Source organism: Rhynchophorus ferrugineus, unplaced genomic scaffold (assembly GCF_030347505.1).
Source record: "Rhynchophorus ferrugineus isolate W39M unplaced genomic scaffold, kcgeb_rfMv2 rfM1, whole genome shotgun sequence".
NCBI lineage: Eukaryota > Metazoa > Arthropoda > Insecta > Coleoptera > Curculionidae > Rhynchophorus > Rhynchophorus ferrugineus.
The window spans coordinates 3,728,204-3,753,391 of record NW_027472580.1 but is presented as its reverse complement, the minus strand read 5'-3'; the positions used below and the strand labels follow the sequence as shown (position 1 = coordinate 3,753,391).

The 25,188-nt window shown below is 33.0% G+C and overlaps 2 protein-coding genes across 3 annotated transcripts in view; one reads left to right on the top strand and one right to left on the bottom strand.

Annotated features, from left to right (window-relative positions):
- The window catches only part of LOC143202462 (uncharacterized), a 126,642-nt gene that overhangs the window by 38,375 nt on the left and 63,079 nt on the right, over positions 1 to 25,188 (bottom strand). The gene's annotated exons all lie outside the window — the stretch shown is intronic.
- The window catches only part of LOC143202597 (transforming growth factor beta-1-induced transcript 1 protein), an 83,857-nt gene that overhangs the window by 11,488 nt on the left and 47,181 nt on the right, over positions 1 to 25,188 (top strand). For both annotated transcript variants that reach the window (XM_076414228.1, XM_076414244.1), the window contains exon 2: positions 6,429 to 6,461. In XM_076414228.1, coding sequence (XP_076270343.1) covers positions 6,429 to 6,461 — 33 coding nt within the window. The remainder of the gene's footprint in view (positions 1 to 6,428; positions 6,462 to 25,188) is intronic.

Sequence of the window (25,188 nt, the reverse complement as noted above, 5' to 3'; positions counted from 1 at the left end):
CTCTTTCAAATAGTGAGTTTAGAAATTATTGTGGATACAGGTTGTTAATTACATACTAAAATATTAAGATAGATATATCTCCTTTAATGATGAACAATATTTTGTAAGAATTTCTTTTAAAGAATGCTTCTAGTTTCATCTCAGGTACTGTATTATATAATTTCATGGTTCTTTTGGTTAAATGTGTATATAATAGTCTACAATTATTTTCAAATTTTGAAATACTATGATTTTTATAAACAATTTTCTGCTGATTGACAGTGGGTTAATTAATATCATGATCAACTCGTCACTTTTGGTAATGAACTCTTTCAAATAGTGAGTTTAGAAAGTAATATCGATACAGGTTGTTAATTACATACTAAAATATTAAAATAGATACAACTCCTTTATTGTATAACAACATTTTGTAAGAATTTCTTTTAAATAATGTTCCTCGTTTCATCTCTTGTACTGTTTTTTATGCTTTCATGGCTCTTTTCATTTAATTTGTATTTAATAGCCTTAAAATTTTGAAATACTATGATTTTCATAAACAGTTTTCTGCTAATTGACAGTGGGTTAATTAATATCATGATCAACTCGTCACTTTTGGTGACGCACTCTTTCAAAAAGTGCGTTTAGAAAATAATATCGATACAGGTTGTTAATTACATACTAAAATATTAAAATAGATACATCTCCTTTATTGTAGAACAAAATTTTGCAAGAATTTCCTTTAAATAATGTTCCTAGTTTCATCTCTTGTACTGCTTTTTTATCCTTTCATGGTCCTTTTGATTCAATTTGTATTTAATAGCCTACAATTATCTTAAAATTTTGAAATACATTGCTTTTCATAAATAATTTTCCACTAACTGAAAGTAGATTAATTAATATCATGGTCATTTCTCACTCCTTTTGCTGATGAATTCTTCCAAATCCTGATATTAATAGCCAATGTCAATACAAAAACGTACATTACATAGTGATATATTAAAATAGATACATCTATTAAATATACTTTACGCATCCCAGTGTTTACAAAAGCTTGACCCAGTTTCGCGGCTATATAAACGCAGCTAAAAAAATACATATCAATTGATTTGTTTGCATTTTGACGCAGAAACCAAGCGTCATGCGGATTCACTTAAAAATAAAAATTTCAAAACAAGTCAAAAAATTTTTTATATTACGGTCTAATTTTAATGGCCCTCGATATTATTAATAGCAACTTGTTCGCGAAATATATGTGACATTTTCTTTTGTATAACATCTGTTTCTATGTTATCGTTTGTATAATAAAACCAGATGCGGAACAATGAAAATAAAATAAAAAAACATTGATTATAATATAGTAATGTACATTACAATTTCAAAAGCACATGGTACATATATTACAATTAGTTATTACCTACAACTATCCAGCAAATTTTCCTTAGTATTGCTTTTAATGTCCAGAGAGATATGTATAAATTCAAAATGTGTAATGGTCTAGAAAATAAAAATTATTAATTTACATTTTTTTTATTAATCTCTTATAGCGTTAACAATCTGTCCGTCGGCAATAAGTATTATTATATGATTAGTTATATAATATAACCATCCTGACATGTAGAAGATCACTTCAGTAAGTGATCTCCTGTACAACTTACAATCTAAACCTTATTCTAGATACTATTCTAACTTTTTCTAGAGATTATTAAATCTTACTCTATGTGTCTATTAATTAGTTCTTATGGTAATTTGCGTTTGAGCCTACGCACTGCACTGCCATCGCGCACATTTAACTGTTTTGCGAGTACATTGAGATACACTAATAGTCTTTCGGAATACTTAACACTAACATTTCGAATCACACTCGTTATGGGTTCTATCGCGTTGAATCAGTTTGTTGGACACATAATGGATATCTATGTTAGATTTGCTAGTAGTACACCGCAGTTCAATACTATAAGTCCAAATGAGCCTAAAAATTGACTTATACAGCAGAACCTTGTTATCTAATAACAATTTAGATTTACGTTCTATCGGCCAATACATTTTGTTTAGTTTAAGCCCAAGCGGTTTGTCACTATATGTTTTTTTGTCGATCAAAATGCATTTCCAGGTATTTAACGTTGTATGCTTGCGGAAGTTCATGATTATTCAATTTTACTGAGGGACATGTTCTTCTACAAAGGGTAAATGTCATATGGGTAGATTTTTATGTCATTTGCTTGATACGCCCCGTTTTCAACCACAATTTGTCTTTGTTAACATGTTGGAGGTTTCTTGTGGCTGATATTGGATCCTCGTGTGATAATAAAAACCGCTGTATCGTCAGCATATGTTGCAATAGTGTTTAGTGTTTCTTTAGGTCGGTAGATCAGCTGTATACAATAGGTATAACAATGGTCCAAGAACACTGCCCTGCGGAACATTCGAATATATTGGGTGTAGGTCAGTGTATTCGTCACCCTGTTTGACAATAAAGTGCAATAAAGTGAAAGTGCATATGGGGTAAAAGTTTTTCAATTCAACATGAAGCCCAGTGTGCGGCACCTTGTCGAAGGCCTGAGAAATATCGAGAAATACAGCGGAGCAATATTTTTTATCGTTTAAGTTTTTGTTAATTGTCAATTTGGTTGACTAATCTATGTATTTGTTCTGTTGTTCCGTGTATATTACAGAAGCCAAATTGATGGTCTGGAATAATTTTTCTCTCCTCTACGATTATTTTGAGTCGCTTAATGTATAGTTTTTCGAAAAGTTGAGAGATGACAAGTAACAGGCTATTAGGACGGTAAGAGGTGAATTAATTTACATTTACATTTTATTTAAAGGGAATTCAAAGCGAGACTGAGGGTAAAAACATGCCAGCTTGTCTCACTCGTCGACCATCCACAAAAAAAAAAACATATGGCCGAATAGTTTGGGCCGTATAACATAACATATATTCTATAAATCTGAATGAAATTGACTCTATCCTGAGACTGACTGCTCAGATAGGCCCAATATGGAAGTTCAGTTTTCAATAACTTTTCACATTTGATTTGATGGCACCGTAATAACCCGATGGGCGTTGCCATTTGGAAGACAATTGGTCAAATTTTCAAAGAGTGCACTCACCATTAGTTAAATGTGACTCATATCAGTGAAGCAGATAGGGTAGAACGTTTATACGTTGATGTGATTTTCTACATATCATGTATTATTTGGATCAGAGAGAGAAAAAATCTAATATCTACATACCAGATCGGGTTTATTAACAAACATTAAAAAATTGACCAGATTCGTAGAATAACAGATGTAAATTAAAAAGCCAATGATCGTAAAAATGTATGATCGGCTTATATTCATAGGCGTAGCACAAGCCTTCGACACCTACTGCCTATAAAGGCCTATTCTATAAGCTAGCATAAAAAACATTGGACTATTAAAATCACAATCATTACAGACAGAATGTTTAGAGTCATACAAGAGAAAACCTAATCTACAATAAAAGAAGCTAAAGTAGATGTACCAGAAGCAAGTATATTGGGTCTAATTCTTTGCCTACACATGTAATATACCACACATAGAACATATAACGATGGTTACATTTACTGACAATATTGCGATTCTTGCTGCGAGAGATAACAGTGAAGAAACCAAATGAAAATTACAACAGGCAAGCGTCAATATAAATAATTGGACCCGAACCTGGAAAATTAAAGTTAACGAAAGTAAATATGTATGTACAGTCCACGTATAATTAGACTGCATAAGCACCAATAACAATAAATAATGTGATTCCATATAGCAACAACGCTAAATATCTCGGAATGAATCTCAATGCATAACTTCGCTGGAAGAAATATGTAAAAAATTAAAAAAAAGAACTGAAGTTTAAATATAGGAAAATGTATTGATTATTTGAAAAAAAATTACAATTATCAGTACATAATAAATAGCTATAATATAAACATGCTTTTCAAAACTCTCAGATCTTGAGAAGTATTATAAGTGCACGCAGAATCTACAGGACTGATTACTTACACCGAAACCTTCAGATACGGACTGTCACTTAGAAAATCAAGAGAATTGCCAGAAGACATGAGGGGAAACTCAATTTTTATGTCAATATTGAGGTAATACGACTCTTGGATAATACCAGAACAGGACACAGGCTCAAGAGAATTAAATCAGTTCAGTTGTTTTCAGCGGATGGGATATATTTGTTATTGTTTCGTTTAACGTCAAAGTTATAGGAGGGTGAACTGAAGATAGATCATAATTGTCTTCAATTTTGATATAACTGGATGATATGCTTTTCTGTATGAATAAACGGATTAGATCTGGTGTTTTATTGACATATGATGACCAATACCTTGTTTTATCAGCACCAAGCCGAAGAAATATATTCAATGATCAATGTATTTATTTGTTTTGTGATAATAGAAAGAGAATAAACGAGATTAGCGCACTATTATAATGAATGGATCGTAAGAATCAGAATCAAGTAAAAAACCGATAAAAAAGAAGATATGCTATCAAAAAGACTAACAGAATGGAGTTCTAAAAGAAAAAAAGTTGTAATTGATAATGTTTCACAGAATGTTTGTGTTTTGTTATTAGGTTACGTGTTACCATTGTGTTTTAAGAATAAAATAACCTAATTATTGAATAATCAGATTTAAAACAATGCGTATTAATGACAATATGATATTGTTTCGCTTTTGTAAAAGACCTTGAGGAGAAACTTATGTTGCCCTCAAAAAATATAATAAACAAATTATGACTAAACTATTTTTATTTTAATGCTTTCTGATGAATATATAAAAACTAAATATTATTTATAGAAACAGAAATGCAAATGTCCATTCTTATTCCAAACTTATATGTATGTAATATTACGGCATGATGTTAGAATAGTCTATTCAAAGTATTTTGGTACATACGTCGTCAAGATGTTTAATGAATTGTCTGTCGTAATTTTTAAATTCGTTTTGGAATCAGACAATATTTTCCTTTTCTCATTTTATTCTAGTTAAAAAAAGACACAATACTGTCTGATTAGTTCGAACATGTAAACGACTGAGCCTGCCAAAGTCGTCCGGTTATCAGACATAAGCAAAAGTTTTTGAAAGCAATAGTGATAAGAGGTTAGAACTATAACCTATAAACTATTGTGGCTGTATAATTAACTGTAGTTTTTAAATAATCTCTAATGTTAAAATAAATTATATTTGATAACATTTTTGTTGAATTATTTTATTTAGATTAGAATTTTTTTATATGTCAAAGCCAAACTGAACTAAAACTAAGAGTTGGTGCGGCAACATTGCGACGTCTTGACGTCACAAATTTAGATGACGTATGTACAAAATAACTTTGAATAGACAGTATGTTATGCAACTGCATACTGCAACGATAACAATATGAGAAATATGGTTTTGATAATTCAAATGATTACAAGTGGTAGGAAAGATCTCAAAGGTGGGAAAAGGGTGACACATAAATTGAACGACAGATACTTAGATCAACAATAGATAAATTCCAAAAATAATTAGTGAAATGCTTCAAAGATATGAATGGAAGTCACTGCATCGAATAGTAAGATGATTATTGATTATTTGGATGATGCATGGATTGGTGGATAGATTTATTTCGAAAATCCCTAGCAAGAAAAATAATCGTGACGAAGTCAGCCCCTTGAATACAAGACCAAATTGTTTTGTTCGCAAGGCTACCGGCAACAAATGTCAATCAATTTAAACTTTACACTAATCGAAAAACCTTCATAACAGCAAACTCAAGTCAAAGAAGTGTTGAAATCAGTTGAATATGAATGTGAAGTTTCATGTCATCCGTCGTACTCTCCAGACCTGACTTCATTTTATTACCATCTTTTCGCACCGATGAGACAAGTGTTTAAAGAGTAGCATCTCGTCGATTTCGGAGAAATTAAAAATGGCTCGTTGAATGGTCTTCTGGGAGGCATTCATAAATTGCCTGAGTGATGGGCAAAATATATAAAATCAAGTGACCAAAACTTTGAATAAATATATTTTAACTATACACTGTAAATAACATGTTTTTCTTCTTGAGAAAAAAAAACAGAAAAGAATTATCGACATACTTATATATATATATATATATATATATATATACATGCTTGGTATTTTAAAGGCGGTAAAGAATTCACAAAAATATTAATAAATAATATAATTTTAACTAGTTTTTTTGAGAGTGAATAAAAGAGATATGACTACAGAAATAATATCTCTATTTTTAATGATTTATTAACACTGAAATTGTTTCAATAATTCAATAAATTAAATTTAATATCTTGTTTTGATATTCATTCCAAACCATATATCTTGAAATATTGATACAATTACATTATTTCGTATCCCAGTTGTAAATATATATTTTTAGATTCGAAATTCTACCGAAATAATAAAATTTATTTTTGTCATTTTTAGGGAGGTTGTCAGTCTTGCAATAAGAAAAAACAGGTAACATTTTTCTACAGTCTTTCTTTTCCATTCATTCACGTCATTAAATTTTCTTTTTCAACGACATTCGACGTTTCTACATGTATGCTGTTATGATCATCAGGGTGTTGGGAATTATAAATATCTTACAATCATTGTCATCTTCATATTATAAATTTTCGTTCTTTTGTTCCATTCACACATCATTCTTATTTAAATGTATTCTTATTAGTTAGGACTTAAAATATATTATCGTTATTATATAATATAGCTGATGGAGATCAATGACAGGTAAGTATTAGTTTTATAAATTATATTAAATTAATAATTACATTCTCAACAATTAACGATTACTAAAGAAATACAGAAAAAATATCATGTTTTCATATTTACCCCATATTGTCGCGATATATAATAAAATATTTTTAACAATAAAATTGAACCGACTTCAAAAAATAAATAAGGAACTCACTAAATTTACTTTTTAAACAATTAAATTAGATTTCGTTGTAATAACTAAATAAAAGTAAACAAAAAACTTCATTAACCTATCTACTACACGTATTTTATAATCTACTATATACACACAATTTAGCTTAATACCTACCTAAATCTATTTATATATTCACAATATTATCCCGAACAGTCCCAAACAACAAATTAGATTTGTTTTGTTCGTAATTTAATTTTATGTATATGTTACAAAATTATATCATTATTTTTGTATTGTTTGGCACATCCTACTACTAATTAACGTTCTAACCATTATACGATAGAAACAGTTGCCTACAATGTTTCTACGTCTCATATAATATGGTTAGTGTTTAAAAATCAAACTAACTGACTTTTACTCAGAACTACTTCCGATTTTTCGTCACATCTGTTCAGCAATAACATTATACATCAAAATGTAATTATTTTAGATAAAAAATACGTGAAAACATTGTACGTGCCCTTGAAATGAGGTTTTCTCTCGATTTCAGCCTCCTTCCCCCAATCAGATCCTAACTTATTATCATTATAACCACACAATTTTCGGTGAACCTGCCCTATATTTTTCCCATTTTGCTCCAGGATTTGATCTGATAATGATGAAAGGGCATAATAAAAGTTACGCACATATATTTAACGCTACGATGCGATTGCAATATGTGTTTATGCAATGGAAGATTGTGGAAATTATTATGTTAATGCTGATGCTAAGCTCAAATAGAAAGAAGCTCAAAAAATTGTGATGGTTATATGGTCGACAATCCGAATTATCAGTACAGAATAAATTGTTTTTATATAAAAAAAAAACTTTGAAGGCAGTGTTGATATATAGTGGACAACTATGGACTTGCACAAAGAAATCCAATATCGATATGACCAAAACTTAAATATTATGAAAAATTACTAGGCAGTTATTGTTAATAATTAGTTGTATTACTATTATACGTGATGGTATATTTACATCTGGAATGTTGTATGAATTCTTGGCTGTATTATATATTTACAACGTGGCAAAAGTCCCGCTACTATTTTGATTGCCTATAACTTTGCTCAAAAAAAAGATAGGTAAGTTTGGTTTTCATAAAAAGTTTATTTGACCTTTAGTTTTTTTCCTCGTTATGATTGAAAAATTATATCGGCTAAGCGGTGACCGTGATTCGCTATGCAACTTTCGGCTCTTTCTAAGGCATTTTTCATAATATCCTGCAAAATCTGATACTGAATTTCTTCAATTTCGGGACGAATGTCTTTAAGATGTTGAATCGTTTGAGGCTTATTCACATAAACTTTTGATTTAAAAGAAAAATCAAAAGAGAAAATCTGGTGCTGTTAAATCCGGAGATCTGGCTGGCCATTCTAAATCGACACGTTTGCTGCCGTAGCCCCATCTTGTTGAAATCACATGTCCTCTAGTCCTTGCTTTTTAATTTCAGGCACAAGAAAACTTCAAATAATGTCTTAGTACCGTTCATTCAGCAGTAACAGTAGCGGCAAAACCTTAGTAATTTAAAAAAAATAGGGACCAATAATGTTTCCAGCATGATTACCAAACTATACAGTTGTTTTTAGTGGATGCAATGATGTTTCATGAATTAATTGAGGATTCTATGTTCCCCAAAAGCGACTTCTCTGTTTAATGGCGTGGCCACTGAGAAGAAAATGGGCTTCATCGCTCATTATCAATTTAGACGAAAAATCTTCAGTTTCACCAAACATTCTTAGGTTTGCATTACTCTACTCTACTCAATTTGTTGCTCAGGATTTCTCGGTAGCAATTTTTGGACTAACTAAATTTTGTACGGGAACATTTTCAAATTAGTTTTCAAAATTCGCCTTAAACTACGCGCAGAAATGTGTAACTGGGAACCACGTCTCCGAATTAATGTTTTTGGAGACTCTGCAACATTATTGCGTACCAGAGCCACATTTTTAGTGTTACGAGACGTCTGTTGCCTTCCAGAACGAGGCCTGTCTGCTGTCGTACCGTATTGTTGAAAAGTCGCATGTAAACGATAAATTGTGGTTTTGTGAGGCACTGGACGATTAGGATATTTTTGACGTAATTTAATCTGAGTGGAAATAATGAAACGATTATTTTCAATAAATATTGTCACTATTTCTGCGCGTTCTTGCAGGGTATATTTATCCATAATAAAATATGGACGTCTACACAATACAATGGTTAAAGCGAAACTCAGCTAAACCTCACACCTGCTATTAATAGACTTACGAGACAAAGTCTATTAGTAAAAAATCGAAGTTACTTTTCCGCCAATATACGGGAATACACAAATCTTCTTGCATGTTGATCACACCGTTTCTGTGTATATATTGTGATCCGCATGTATTGCTGAATTTACAAGGCAAGTCTTGTAGGTTATATTTAGGTGAATTATTATATAATTTGTTTTGCGACGATTAAAATAAGTGACCCGCGAAATATGTGATCTCTCATATTTTGCTTAATATTTCACGAGCTACAGTATCCATTATAATGACAACAGGCAGAAAACAAGATAAACTTCGCCAGCGAAGAGGAATAGTGGCCGAAACTCTAAGTCGACAGATATCAAAAAACATTAAAAAAGATTGTCACCAGACAACATAAAATTATCGCAGTATAAAAAGGGACAGTACGACACTAACTTGAGTAACACTGTTTCAACAAAAACAGTACGTCGGGAGCTCCACAAACCTGACATTGATGAAAGGGCTGCGATCCATCTATTCAGGGCTACTGTTGTGCAGCGATTAAAAAAACCTGAACACTTAATGATTTCAATTTGAAGAATGATACTCCACGAATATATTCGGCGCATAATTACTGCTGTTTTAAAGGCAAATGGTTATTCAACAACATATAAATACATTTTGTGTATATGTCTTATTATATTGTCCATCCACTATAATATTAGCAACGATTATAGAAGAGCGTGACAGAGAAGAGTGAAATTAGGTTATTATTTAGTTAATTATTAATGTGGCTTTCGTAAAAGTAAGATTAATAACTGATGTAATATATATGTAAAATTAAAATAAAAAACACTAGAGTTTATAGTAGAGTAGTATCACTATTAGCTTGCATTATAGAAAGAAAAAACGTAATACCGACACATCAGTTTGAGTTTATTAACAAACACTGACCAGGTGCAAAGAATAACACATGTAACTGAAAAAGCCTACGAAGGTAAAAAGGTATGTTCAGTTATATTCTTAGATGTAGTATAAGCCTTTGTTAAAGTATGGCATGGCAACCTTGTTCATAAGCTATAGAAAATATTACAGAAATAACATAGTTAACTATTAAAATCTTGGACTGTTAAAATGTACCTAAACCTGGCAAATAAAAATTAACGAAAGTGAATCTATACATGTACAGTTCATGGATAACCAGACCACACAAGTACCAATAACAATAAATACTATTATTCCATATAGTAACAACGCTAAATATCTCGGAATGAATTTTGATGCAAAAAGAACGCTAGAAAGAACAAAACAAGTTTATTCTATATTTAATTAAATTGATTAATTGGAAGAAAATCACATTTCTCAGTACATAATAAATAGCTGTTATACAAGCAAGTATTGAAACCTATATGGACATACGAAATTCAATTACGAGGATGTTCTGCGAAAAGTAATAAGTTTTCTAGAGCAAAGGCCTGGGAAGTATTGTAGGTGCACCCATATACCGCAGGACTGATTACTTACATCGAGATCCTCAGATTCTGACCGTCACTCAGGAAACCAGGAACCGAATTACAAGGAAATATGGAAGACAGATTTCATTTTCATGTTAATATTGGAGTATTGGAACTCTTGGATAACACCAGAATATGACACAGTCTCAAGAGCATTAAACCAGGTGATCTTGTGTAGTGTAGTGAGGCGAATTTAATAGAGAAAGGGCAGTGTTAATATATAAACATTATTACACCACATACTAAGATAGGGTCGATGGTTCCTCCTAAATATATATAGTTGATTTAAGTTGTCATAAAAGTAAATTGTGAGCTAGCCGGTAACGATTAGTAATAATATAATAAATTTAAAAAAAAACGTAAGATTCCACAAGTAATTCATATGTTTCAAAAGCAGATTTCTTCAAGCTTTGGGGTAAATGATGTGGCTCGGTGAATGGAGGTAAAACGAAATGAAACTGTGGTGTTTGCATTATGTGAGCGTTATTTATTGGCTATATAAAAAATGTGAAAAATACAATTAGATAAAACGGATGGCAGCGGTGTTACTTGGAGACGAGGCTTGAGCAGTCGATGGTGGCACGTCTAAACCAAACGATGGTTGAGCACTCAATGAATGGAAATACCCTTCAATAACATCCCAGATAAACGTCTCGGGGTTGCCAGCTATTCGTTATCGGGTTCTAATTGGCGCTGCTGGCACCCCCGCCCATGTTCAACATCTGGGATTATATTTCTGGGTATTTTGTAGACCGTTATTCCACGATGTAAAATTCGACATGCCTCAAGGTCGCTACAAAGCCATACAGAAGAAATTTAAATATAATAATATAGTTAGTCAAATGTTAAAATAAACTAGTGTAAAACATCTGCGAATTTTACACCATTAAAATTAAATCCATATCAGTGATAAGAATGAATTTCTGGTTCTAATAAATGCCAAAATAATCACCATCTATCACTTGTGTATTAGGCAAACATTGCATAACAAAACTCAACAATTATGCGACTCGTTACACGTTTTAATTAAAATGTAACGCCACTAGCTAGATCGCTATCTTATCTCTCCAATACCAAATAATGCGACGGTACACGTTTCTTGTTTCGGTAAACGATTGCCGGTTGTTGCTGGTTCTCTCTAGCGGCACGACCAATATAAAATCAGTATCTCTTTAATCAAAGCGTGGCATAATCCGGAAGATATACTGTATGCAAAATGAGTTTTTTTATACATTACTTATTCTCAACAGCAAACCAGAATGATTTATTGTGATCATCTTTTAATTGTACAGATTAATTTAAAATTTAAAATATAGTTGATGTTATAATATAAAGGTTTAAGTTATATTCAATAAGAATGGAATAATTTTTGCTATGATTTTTAGATGACCAATACCCATTCAAAATGTTTTTGTCACGTTTGTGGTTTTCTTTTTGGCCTGGAACCGGGTAGGGGAATCCTGTTACGGATACCTGGTCGGGAAGACCCGCAGGAATAAGCGAGTTGGACTGGTTATGTGGAGGCTGCCTCTGGGCTACCCACTAAACCCCACCCTATCAGCTGATCCAATGACCCTAATTGATACTTCTTAGTGTTAGTAAGGAGGGTACCCGTAACCGGTAACACCGTTAAGAGGCACAAGCGCCAGGCAAGTCATGAGTTAATCGCTCACTGGAGAAGGTCGAGACAATTTGGAGTTAGAGCACGACGGGGTAGTGTCGGCTGTGATAGAATAAGGCTACGAAGAGCCGAAAGAGTTATTGGCCTAAAATATCGACCAGTTCGGTAATACATCTATTGTCCGAGAGACGAAGAGTGGAGAAATATCTCGAGTAAACCTCGGATATAAAATCGTGAACTTGGAGGACGTCCATTTCTCTATGAATTTGACTGTTCCTAACGAACCAGGGGGCATTGATTATTCTCCGGAGAATTTTGTTTTGAAAGACTTGAAGACGTTCCACCTGGCTAGGTGAGACGTATTTTAGATAGACACTGGAGCCGTATAGAACGACTGATCGAACCAGCATCTTGTACAGGAGAGATTTTATAGAGAGAGGAAGCCTGCCCGGTTGATAAGCGGGAACAGCAAATTAACAATACCTTGACCTTTATGGAGGGACTTTTGAATGTGGGAATTCCACCTAAATTTGCGATCGAAGACCAGACCGAGATAGGTGGCTTCTTATGACCATGGGATTTCGGCGTTCTCGATTTCCTCGAAGACGCGAAATGCTCGGTGCAAAACGCTTCTTGTGGAAGAAGATGGCCTGGGTTTTCTGTGGGTTGACATGCAATCTCCAGGTCGTTTGTGATTACTACATGTTTGGTGAATGTGGAAAAATGCACTCAAAATGCGGACACATGCACTGAAAATATCACAAAATCAATATCAAATACGTAACATTTCAATTGAAAAGACCCCGACCTGACACATAGATGGGGCTACTGTAACTAAATCCACATGTTTTTAGTTAGCCATAACCCTCAAAAGATGCATGTATACATTTGACATATATCGGATCATTAGTTTATGAATTACAGCATTTTGAGCGAAGCAACTTTTGTTATTGTGAAAAAAATGGATGAAAAGGAATTTCGCGCGTTGATAAAATATTTTTTATATTTTTGTAAAATATATCGATATATAGATATATTTTTTTAAATATAGAAAAGGACATCCATATTTAATTAAAATGTCGATATATCGATATTTTTCTTGGAGGCCGACACCTTTAGTTCAAACTAATGAATTATTCGAAAAGGGAGGTTCAAAAAAGAGGAGGGACTCTTAGGGAAATGTACAGTCCTTATTCCTTGTTCTAAGGGCTATTTAAACTCGCGATTTGTTTTGTTTGTCTGCAATTTTAGTCATCTTGGCAGCTTTCTAACGTATTAATAATACATCAAACCACGCATAATTGAGTATATAGAAAATAGATTTGATGTCAACCCAATACGTATCAACTTCATGTTTTTATGGCATGATATATATATAATCTTTTTTTACCTCGCCTGTCGTACGTAGTTACTCACGCCAGTCCAATTCATTAATCCCGATATGGACCGCTTTCCCGCCATTGTAAACGCTATTCATCCTTGTTGTGTATTAATTTTTTTAGAACAATGAACGTGTGGGATAATACAGAAAAAGTAGACCGTACTTTAAAACTGTATATAGTCCCATTAAATATGCTGTAGGTGTTCGTATAGCAACAAAAAAAGCATAACGATACGAATCGTGGTTGAAGGATGATTTAATGTGACCTAACTCAGTAAGGTTTAAAACGATTTTGGGCATCGCAACATGTTATTTTGTATTATATTTCTGCCAGCGTATTGGTGACATGAAAAGGTTTCCACGACGATCATTAAATGATCATTAATTTGATCATCAATATTTTCAAATGCTTTTACTACCAGGGTCAAGCTAAAAATAATCAAAAGATATATTGAACTTAAATAAAGTTACTACGAGGGTTGTCTTTTATATTTCGGGATAATACTAAACTGATATTGTTATCTGGAAAATAGTCCTTTAATGGTAAAATTTGACATATTTTATTGCAGTTATCTGTTACAAATACCACCAAAAGTTATGTTAAAGTTACACATCTGTCAACTATATCGTACGTATTATCTCGTTGAATGTCCAGTCTAACAGCTATAATTTGTAGGAATTTTATTTTACATCTAAATCTAAGGTAGCATATTGATTACTTTCGTGGTTGATTCATATGTTAATGTTAAATTATGATAAATAAAATTATTTGTGGTGTAGTAAAATTAAAAATTTTAAAAATAACGAATTTACAAAATCAAAGCTGAGTTAGATGAAAACAAAACAAATCTGCGCCTGTAAACGTACTGATCCCACCATATTGCTCAGAAATATTTCTATGGCGCTTCTAGGAAAGTCCAGACTAACCATGACTTTTTGCGCTCGGAATTAGCGCTATAGTAGATCCACTTTTCATCCTTAGTTACAATATGCTACGGAAAATTCTTATGTTTTTAATTAGCACTAATCCTCAAAAGATGCGTGTACAAATTTGACAGCTATCGGATCATTAGTTTGTGAATTATAGCATTTTGAGTGAAGCAACTTTTGTTATTGTGAAAAATACGGATAAAAAGAAATTTCGCGGGTTGATAAAATATTGCTTTTTGAATAGAAAAAATACAGTGGAAGCAAAAACTTGACTTGATGCCGAGTTTTCGGACACTGCTAGGAAAATCAACCAACAAGGATTGGTATGCTTAGTTTAGACGTGGTGATATGGGCACCGAAGACGGTGAACGCAGTGGACGCCCAAAAGAGGTTGTTACCCACGAAAACATTTAAAAAATCCACAAAATGATTTTGAATGACCGTAAATTGAAATTTAATGAAATAGCAGACACTCTAAAGATATCAACTGAACGTGTACAACATATCATTGACGAATATTTGGATAGGAAAAAGCTTTGTGCAAAGTGGGTGCAGCGCGAGCTCATTTTTGACTAAAAACAATGACGAGTTGATGATTCGAAGCAGTGCTTGAAGATGATCAAGCGTAATAAACCCGAGTTTTTGCGTCGATATGTGATAATGGATGAAACATGGCTCCATCATTTCACTCCGAAGTCCAATCGACAGTCATCATGAGAAAATGCAACAGTCGGCTGGCAAGGTTATGGCGTCTGTATTCTGGGATGCGCATGGAATAATTTTCATTGACTACCTTGAAAAATGAAGGACCATCAACAGTAACTATTACATAGCGTCATTGGATCGTTTGAAGGACGAAATCACCGAAAAACGGCCGCATTTGAAGAAAAAGAAAGTGCTGCTTCACCAAGACAATGCACCGTGTCACAAGTCAGTGCAAACGATGACAAAAATCCATGAATTGGGCTTCGAATTGCTTCCTCATCCACCGTATTCTCCACATCTGACCCACAGCGACCATTTCCTGTTCTCAGATCTCAAAAGAATGCTCGCTGGGAAGAAATGTTCGTCGAATGACGAGGTGATTGTGACCTATTTTGAAGCAAAGGACAAATCGAACTACAAAAATGGTATCGAAAAGTTCGAGGGTCGCTATAATCAGTGCATGACCCTTGAAGGGAATTATGTTGAATAAAAAAAATAATGTTGCCAAAAAATGTATTTTACTAAGGTAGGCCTGGGTCTTTTCAATTGACCTGTTAGATGTGTTAAATGACAGGCATATAGAAAATCGAAAAGTCGTCAGTAAACTGTTGCTTCAAAAGTATGAAAGGTTATATCTGCATCAAACAGTAACGGGCGATCGCTTTGGTCGTAAGGCATTGTGCGTGGTGGGACCAGGTTGGTGTCATTTATTGTGAACTGTTGAAACTTGGAGGAACAGTTATTATTAATCGCTACCGACAACAAATAATCAATTTAAAATGTGATTTCAAATGGTCAATAACTTTTTCTATAGCGAATCGAAAAAACCGAAGTGAGCCGGAGTGGATTTACCGATACACCTGGTAAACAGCTGCGGTAAAATTAATTTACATTATTAATCTATATTGAAACCACCTGCTTGATGGTCATAATTTTAATGTGGCGGTAGTGAAGGGGTTTATGGGATTGGCCGATTTAAAATGCTGAAGGTTCGCACTCACCATCTCTTCGTAAAAAAAGACCAAATACAACAGAAAAAACCAACCTACATGGATGTCCAAAGTTCCGACAACGTTTGGGTGTCGAACATAATAATATCGTATTTTATTTCCTATTTTGTCTAATCGATCAAAGGATCGATCGATTCCGTGAAAATATTAATTTGGTGAATATCGAAAGAGGACGTGAGTCATTGCATTTTGGCTCTTACTGGCCGCATACTGACCTAGGATCACACCGTCTGACGCGACGACGGGTTTATCCTAAAATAGACTTCTATAGGAGTAATATATGGATATGTGGGATAATTTTAAAAATAAGACATTATACGTTGCGATGATTCGAAGCATGAATCTATTTGGGAAATGGCCAAAGTGGATTAATGGATTCTACATTATTTCGATCATTTTAACATTCTCGAATGTTAGTTACCAGCTGTTTTCTAGTAAATCCTTGTTATTTCTTACTTTTGTTAATATTATCGTCATAAAAAATAGTACGACTTGTGATAGAGGTTTTTTTTTATTTGTTCAAAATTCACCCGAATTTATTATCTCTATTATTTTTATGCCAACTATGATCTAATAACCGAAAAAATATTACAGGAACTATCAGAGAAGGCGGTAAAATTATTAACATTCATATTCAAAGTTATATTACGAATTAATTAATTTCCTAACATCTGGAAAGTTGCTCAAATAGTCATGATTCTCAAACCAGGAAAAACACCAGAAGATGTCACCTCATACCGGCTTATAAGTTTATCACTGCATAGTATAAAACAAAGTTGCCTTGTGTGTCCCTATATCCCTATGTGCGCTTAAATCTTTAAAACTACGCAACGGATTTTGATGCGGTTTTTTTCAATAGATAGAGTGATTCAAGAGGAAGGTTTATATGTATAATACATGCATAATATACTAAGGCAACATTGCTAATTTTAGAGGTTTCTAACGTGATGTCGTAAATTAACCTATTTTTTAGGCTTATTTAGCAATTAGCAAAAACGCTGCCTAACCCTATGAGTTAGATCAAATTAATGTACTACAGTATTGTACACCATAAAAAGGTCTACAAAAAAGTCCGCGATGGTATATGTTTATCTTTTAGGGATAACCCACATTAACCATTTTTATTGTTAACTTTTTACGTGAGAAAATGGCTTATTTACGAAGCTATTTTAAGCAATACGGCATTAATCCTTATCGAATTAAGTACCTTAAATACAGTGTGCAATTAATATAGATCAATATGGTTCCTTACAGCATGTAAATTAAACAAATATTTTCGGAGATATTACAAATTTAAAATTTGCGTTTAAAAATGTGTAATGTAATAAAAATTGTATGAATTTAGATATTCCAAAGATAGCAGGAAATCTTCATAGTAAGTATAGGGGAAGAGGAATTGTTTTACTCCATATTTAATGCGTGCAGGCCAAGGGCAGTAATGAATGAACCAAAAATACTGGATCGATTTTAATCATGTTTTCATTGAGTGACATAGGCATATATATTTTATGTCCGTGCAAAGTCGGAGCGGGCCGCTATGTTTTTATATACAACGTTCATATTTTTTCTGTAGTGTGTATTTAATTTAGTATCAGCATTGCACCCGTGCGAAGCCGGGGCGGGTCGCTAGTTAACGATAATATCAAAAGTTTTTTGAGAAACTATATAAACTACAAGAAGCTCAATTATATAATAGAAAAATCAGATATAATTCCAGAACATTAGTTTGGGTTTCGCAATAGACATGGAACAAAAGAACAAGTGCATACACTTGTTAACAAAATAAATATGAAGTCAAACGCCAAAATATATTGCTCAGCTGCATTCCTAGACATATATCAGGCCTTTGATAAAGTATGGCATACGGGATTGCAGGTTAAATCAAAGAAACTTCTCCCTCATCCAGATTATGAGTTACTAAAATTTTACCTCACAGATTGTCATTTTACTGTAAAACAAGACCATGAACATATTGAAGCAAGGTAGTGTATTGGGTACAGTACTATATGTTTTGTACACAGCCGATCTACCTACAACAAAAATAACTACTGTGGCAACATACGCAGGCGACACGGCAGTCTTATCATCTCATGAAGATCCAGCCTTTTTTTGTTCTGGCCTAAAAACCAGGTGGTGGAATGCATGACGCATACCTGGTCGCGGAGACCGGGTTACCAATACACTAAACCGAAACCGCCTCACAGTTGACCCCTGTGGATCGCTACTGCTACTGCATTAAATTTGGAGATATGGCACCCGCTGATCGGGCAGCCGTTATTGGGCACGAGGGCCTGGCGATTCTAGTGATTCGCAAACCTGAGTTAACACACAACTGGGTACTGTTGTATGGGGGCAAAAGTTATGACTGTAGCGACGGATGAGCTTGTTTCAGCCTGGAAAGGGGGGGAGCTTGGCGGTGACGCGGTGCTAAGCTCCCAGCATGTCGACCAGCTCGCGAACAAGCGCGTTTTCAGAAGAACTTGTGAGCTGAGTTGTTGTTTGTGGAATGATTGAGATATGAAGTGCTTGATTTCTGGAGTGTCAGTTTCCCTATGAATTTGATTATTTCTGACAAACCATGGAGCATTTAATATTCTCCTGACGAGCTTATTTTGGAAAACTTGAAGCCATTTGACCTCGTTGGGTGTAAAAAACTTGAAGTAGACATTAGATCCGTAGAGGAGTATGGACCGAATTAACATCTTGTAAAATAAGCATTTGATGGAGATGGGAAGTCTGCTAGAAGGGCAGACCAGAGAAGATAGCAGGTTTGCTATCCCCGAATCTTTTTGGATTGCTTTCTGGATTTGGGAATGAACCAATCGAACCACCGGTCGAAGTGAAGACCTAGGTATGTGACGTTATCCAGCCATGAAATTATTGCGGTGTCGATCTTAAATTGCGAGACGCGCAGAGCGTAACGCTTCTTATGGAAAATGATGGCCTGGGTTTTCAGGGGGTTGATTTGCAACCTCCAGAATTCGAACCACTTGACCGCATGATCGAGCTGCTTCTGTAAACGTTCATGAATTGTAACTGAAGATCCAGCCATAGCATCAATTAACCTACAAAAACAGCTAAATCAAATACAAATGTGGCTGAAAAGATGGCGGAAGAAAGCCAACGAAACAAAATCCAGTCATATAATACCTTTAACGATCCATAAAAGAACATGCCAACCAGTTTATATCAATAATTGTCAACTACCGCAAGCAGAAGATGCCAAATATCTTGGTATGCACCTAGATCGACGCCTAACTTGGAAGAAGCACATACCCGCCAAATGAAAACAACTAGGACTTAAGTTCTACCAAATGTATTGGCTTATCCGGCGCAAATCCAAGTTATCATTAGATAACAAGATATTAATGTATAAATCTATACTCAAGCTTATTTGGTCATATTGAATCCAACTAGCTAGCAAGTCTAATATATACATCATACAACTCCGTACTATGTTTCAAATGACGTTATAAAACGCGATATTCCCCAAGAATCAATAACGAGTGTAATTCAACGAGTTTGTGTGAAGTACTTCGAAAGAGTCTCAATGCATCCCAAAATGTATTCGCTAATCAGTTACATATGCAAAGTGACAATGAAGTGCCTAGACTAAAACATTTATCACCATCCGCTTTGATTGCTGGACATGGTACGTATGGTATGTATTCTGATGATTTTTTGCTTTAAATGAAATAGGCATTTATTGAGAACAATTGGTAAAATATTGTTTTTTACAAAAATTGGACTTTTTTACAACAATAGTTTGTTCAAATGATGTCGATAGGCATATGCAGCAATAGTTTCATTTAGTTTTAGTAGTTCGTAATGTACTATACCTTGCTGATCCCAACATATATATACCAGACTTTAGTCTATTAATATTTTGCTTCAGTGTCGATGGAAATGACTCTCCTGGACTAATCCATGACTTTGTGCATTCGAAATTTTCCAAGTAGATCACTTGTCATTACTAGTCACAATGCGGTATACAAAACTCCTCTTTTTTTGACTGGCAAGCAATAAAAACGTGACATTGAATAGTAAACATCTAAAAACAGTTGGCTCATCAACTGCTAAGCTGCCTAAAAGTTTTCCGAGAGAGTTCAATAAGTCCTTTAATTCATTGTCTTCGCAATTTTTTGATCTTCTAAATTGTTGGGTTATTGACATCAAAATCACAGTATTTAAATCATTGAAACCAAAACTGATAATTAATAGGATGAAATAAGTGTACATTCCTAAAAATACGTAGTTTGACACGTGTTTGACACTTTTTTCATCTATAGTTCGGAATATGTGTTGAGAAGAATTTTTAAATCTTCGTGGTTTTTCCCAAAATCATTCTTTGCAATATACCGCATATCCGTATGTATGGATCCTTACAAGCGATCTGGCTTTTTTTTCTCCGAAATATGGGTTTATTTCAATAATAATATGAATGAATACATTACTGAAGTACAGTTTTACGTAAATTATAATTGTGCTTCATATTACAGACGGTTTATAAATGCCAAAAAAATGTACCTATATTAAGGAAGGTATGGAATCATTTTCTTTAAAAGAAGTAAAGCCCAGCATATCCCAGTCCCTTCTTTATCGATGAAAACATAGGCGGTTAGAAGGGGTTATGTTTGGGTTATAGAGCAGGTGAGATAAAACTTCATATCCAGAATATTCCAAACAATTTTATTAACATTACCAACGAATTCACTCGGTTTAACATCGATTTTGCTAATGTGTTGGTTTTGATATACGTTTTTTTCGTTTTTGATTATTGTGCTATATACATTTTTAATTATAAGTAGCAAAATGATGCGTAAACGATTTAAAGACTAAATAAAAGACTTATGTTGGCTTCAAGTCGTGTGACCTCTGGTTTCACTGGTATTTAATCATTCCAAAGCCTTTCAAACGCCTGAAAATGTTATTACGGAAACACAGTTTCTGATGCAACAATTTTGATGCAGCAAAAACCATATTATTGCGAAAAATAAAAAGCATTCTTGGTTCTATATTGTTTCATAAAATCAAAAACTGTGAACAATTTATTACAAGAGAAACCATTTCTTGATAAACATTCAGTAAATCCCTCGGTACTCATTCACAGATCTAGTATTTCGCTCCAATAATTCAGATCGGTAACTTTCGTCAGCGATTTTATTGTATTCAACAATAGTGATTTATAAATATTAAAGCCAAGGGGCTTTTATTTTATACAACCAAAAGATTTATGGAGAGAGTATACTAATAATTCATCTCCAAGTCGAGTGTGGCCATAAAAATATATTCTAAAAAATAAAGCTATTTGCGTTAGATGACACAGAATATAAAATTCCGGCACGTATCTAAAATTTCGTTCTGGCAAGGCGTCAGTTCGATTTGAAATAAACGAGAAGGCGGAATTAAATAAAAACCGATTAAGCTTTATAATGATTAAATTAATCAAAAATTGCAGTTTGTAAAAACGCAAGATTCATTTAAAATTTCAAGCCGATTTTTCCTTCTTATTTTATTCCATTTAAAAATATATAAAATACTATATACAAATTCGATTTTGGATGATACTACCATGTGAACCATGTTGCCAAATATCTGCAAAATTCTTTAAAATATTAGTTAAAATAATTAGAGGTTATAAACTGGTAAACCTTGTAAACCAAAAGTCGATGCGACAATATTGTGACGTGCTGATGTTATACATTTTGGATTGTTATTTTCTATAAGAATATATAATTTACGATCATTCGTGGATAATCATTTCTATTCTGCGGCACATTGTCCGTACCGTGTGTCTCTATAAGTGTATCAATTGTTTTTGGTTAATTTGAATAATATTAATAGTTCTTAACATATTCCTATAAAAATAGTTCAAGGTTCAAGTTCAAGTTAAATCGCAATTATTTTAATATTAAATGCGTACAAATCTATTGTTTTACAGTTAGTATGGCATATTGTTCCATCCTGTTAAAACAAAACTAAAGTTAAACCAAACTGATGTGCAGATATTAAATTATTTTCTATATATGAGCTTCCAAAATGATAAATAAAATTTGGTCGAAGACAGTTTGATAAGCCAGGTGGAATTCTTCGATTTTCTGCATAGTAATTTTAAATGCATCACTGATGCCATCAACTGTCATCCATTAATAGATTACTGAGGGGTTATCAGCAGGCTACGTTATTTGGTTTGGGTTTGAGACATTTATAGCAGAGAACTTCTTGAATTTTAACAAAAATTTTTAAAAAATCGTGTGCTCAAATCACCAAAGCCAAGGAAATATGATGAATACTATGGAGACTTGAGGAAACCTGCTATTTGGAAGGAATAAGAAATTGGAAAAATGCCAGACTAAGTTTATTGAGTTAAAAAGAGATTTTGTTCAGATATAAACTGCTTTTTTTGTTGATAAAGTAACTTTAATTCTAAATGTCTATACATCCTTATTTCAATGCAGTTAAAAATAACACAATAAATGGCCCATCCTATATATTATGATCTAAACGTTTTTTTATGGAGTAGTAAATGTTCTTGATGATAATTTATTATACACTTTAGGGACTTATTTATACTTTTGATCTCATACAATATTTTTACGATATTTATAATCCAATAAGCAAACGGAATATGCCACATCAAGATAACTTTAAACTCTTAATTCAATAAAATTAGGCCCATACTAATCTTCTAATTTATTGTTACACACTTTTAACAATAGTGAATCATTTTTATTTTTAATCTTATCTATCAAAACATTATCTGTTTATATTATCGTTGAAAATAAAACTGACAATTAGGATATGACGGAGTAGAATCATCATAAGATTCTAAAAGTGTTAAATGAGCTTCCGCAGCAGATTCATAATAAAGTTAATAAAAGTTATTAATCTCGAAAATTACATTTTTGACTCAAAAACCTCAACAGGACCTTTATAATACTAAATGCAAAATTGTTATTTTATGTGGATATGGCAGGCAGTCATGTCAGGTTATTTAAGAGTTGTTCCGATTTATAGTTTGATATTTTCATTTAATATTAACGACATATTGCTGATCGTAAATACGTGCAAGCATCAAATGTAAAAGGCAACCATCGTAGCAACACAAGTTATGTTCAATATATTTTGTAACTAAAAATAAACGAAAATATAGTCTGTTGAATAAAACAGTGAATCCACGTCATCTGAATTGATTGAAACGTTGCATTATTGCCGCATCAACTCTGAGTTTTAGTTCATTTTGGCTTTGACTTCTGGCTTTGAAAAAATTCTAACCTAAATAAAATAACTAAACAAAAATACTGCTATCAAATAATTTATTTTAACTTTATAGGACATCCAATGCCATGTTATGGAGGAACTTAAAATTATAATTATTTATAGTTACAATAGTTTGTAGATTAGGCGCGTTTTTTATGTAGTGCTATCCCCTGATGGCCTAATCCACCTAATTAACAATTGTAATTCCATGTAATATATTTTAATTTTTTTAGAGGTCATATTTACCTTTTACACTTAGTTTTTGTTTTTTGTAAAGTCATTTTATTATCACTGCTTTCTCCTTAGTTTATTTTGTTACTACCTGTGTACATCTTTCATGATAAAACTAAATCAACTGCATTCAAGTAATCACTGCATTCTCCCTAATGCATTTGCCATATCCGCAAACCAGTTAGTAAACTTTCTCTTCTCACATATTCTAATTAAATGCTATGTAGATTCTGAATAATTATAGACATATGTGAGCATATAAATATTTCGCACTCAATAATAACATTTCCTACAGTTATCGTATATTAATTATATACTGGCTTTTAGTTCTTTTCTCTCATCACCCTGTCTTGGAAATTGTCAGCATTGGATCATACTCCCATATTCAGAAACTTTCATTCAAGTTAATTTCCAATCTACTTAACATTTGTTCACGATTCCATCACTTGTCAATTTTTTGTTCAATGTGTTCTGATTGAGTTCATCTAAACCGAATGTACTCGTATTATTAACAATTCCTGCTTCCAGCATAAAGTATATATATTGAAATACTAAGCCCTTGATATGCTTTTAAAAATTGTTTTCTTTTAAAAGCCACCATTTAAATCCTATATTACCTAACAGTCTATAGAAGGATGGTCTACATCCCTCTCTACAAGAGCTGCATATCTCTAAGCTCTCTGTGGATATTTTTATGTTTATATTGAAAACACTTCTCACTGTTTCTATACATTTCATATGATTGATCTCTGATAGAGCTAACACCAAGCTGATCTTGATTCGTCACCCTTCGTATAAGGACGGACTATTTTTGGTAAATCCAAGATATTGTATTTAATTTCTTGATAAAAACCGCAGCAACTTAATATTCAACAGTAAAAATGCTTACCTCTCTAACGGATTTTACTGGTAAGAGGGTGCCTCCATTATCGATTATAGAGACGCAATCTGTTCTGTCTGGTTTCGGAATTTTCAATCAGAGTAATAATAAGTAGAGATTTGAAATTTATCATAACAAGCCAAGCGTTAAACAATTTATAACCTGTAATTATTATAATTAATATTTTTAAGAATTTTGCAGACGATGGTTACACGCTCGAACTCATCAGCCAGCATTCTATCTCTTTTTAAATAGAATAAAATGAGAAGGAATACATTGTCTGACTCTAAAACCAATTTAAAATTTGCGCATGCAATACATTAAACATATTGATGACGTGAGTTCACTGTTATTTTGAATGGCCTATATATGTATTCAAAGTTATTTCGTATATACGCCACCTAAATTTGTGACGTCAAAACGTCGTAATGTTGCCGCATCAACTCTGAGTTTTAGTTCATTTGGCTTTGACATACAACAAAATTCTAATATAAATAAAAAAATTGAACAAAAATGTTATCAAACATATTTAGT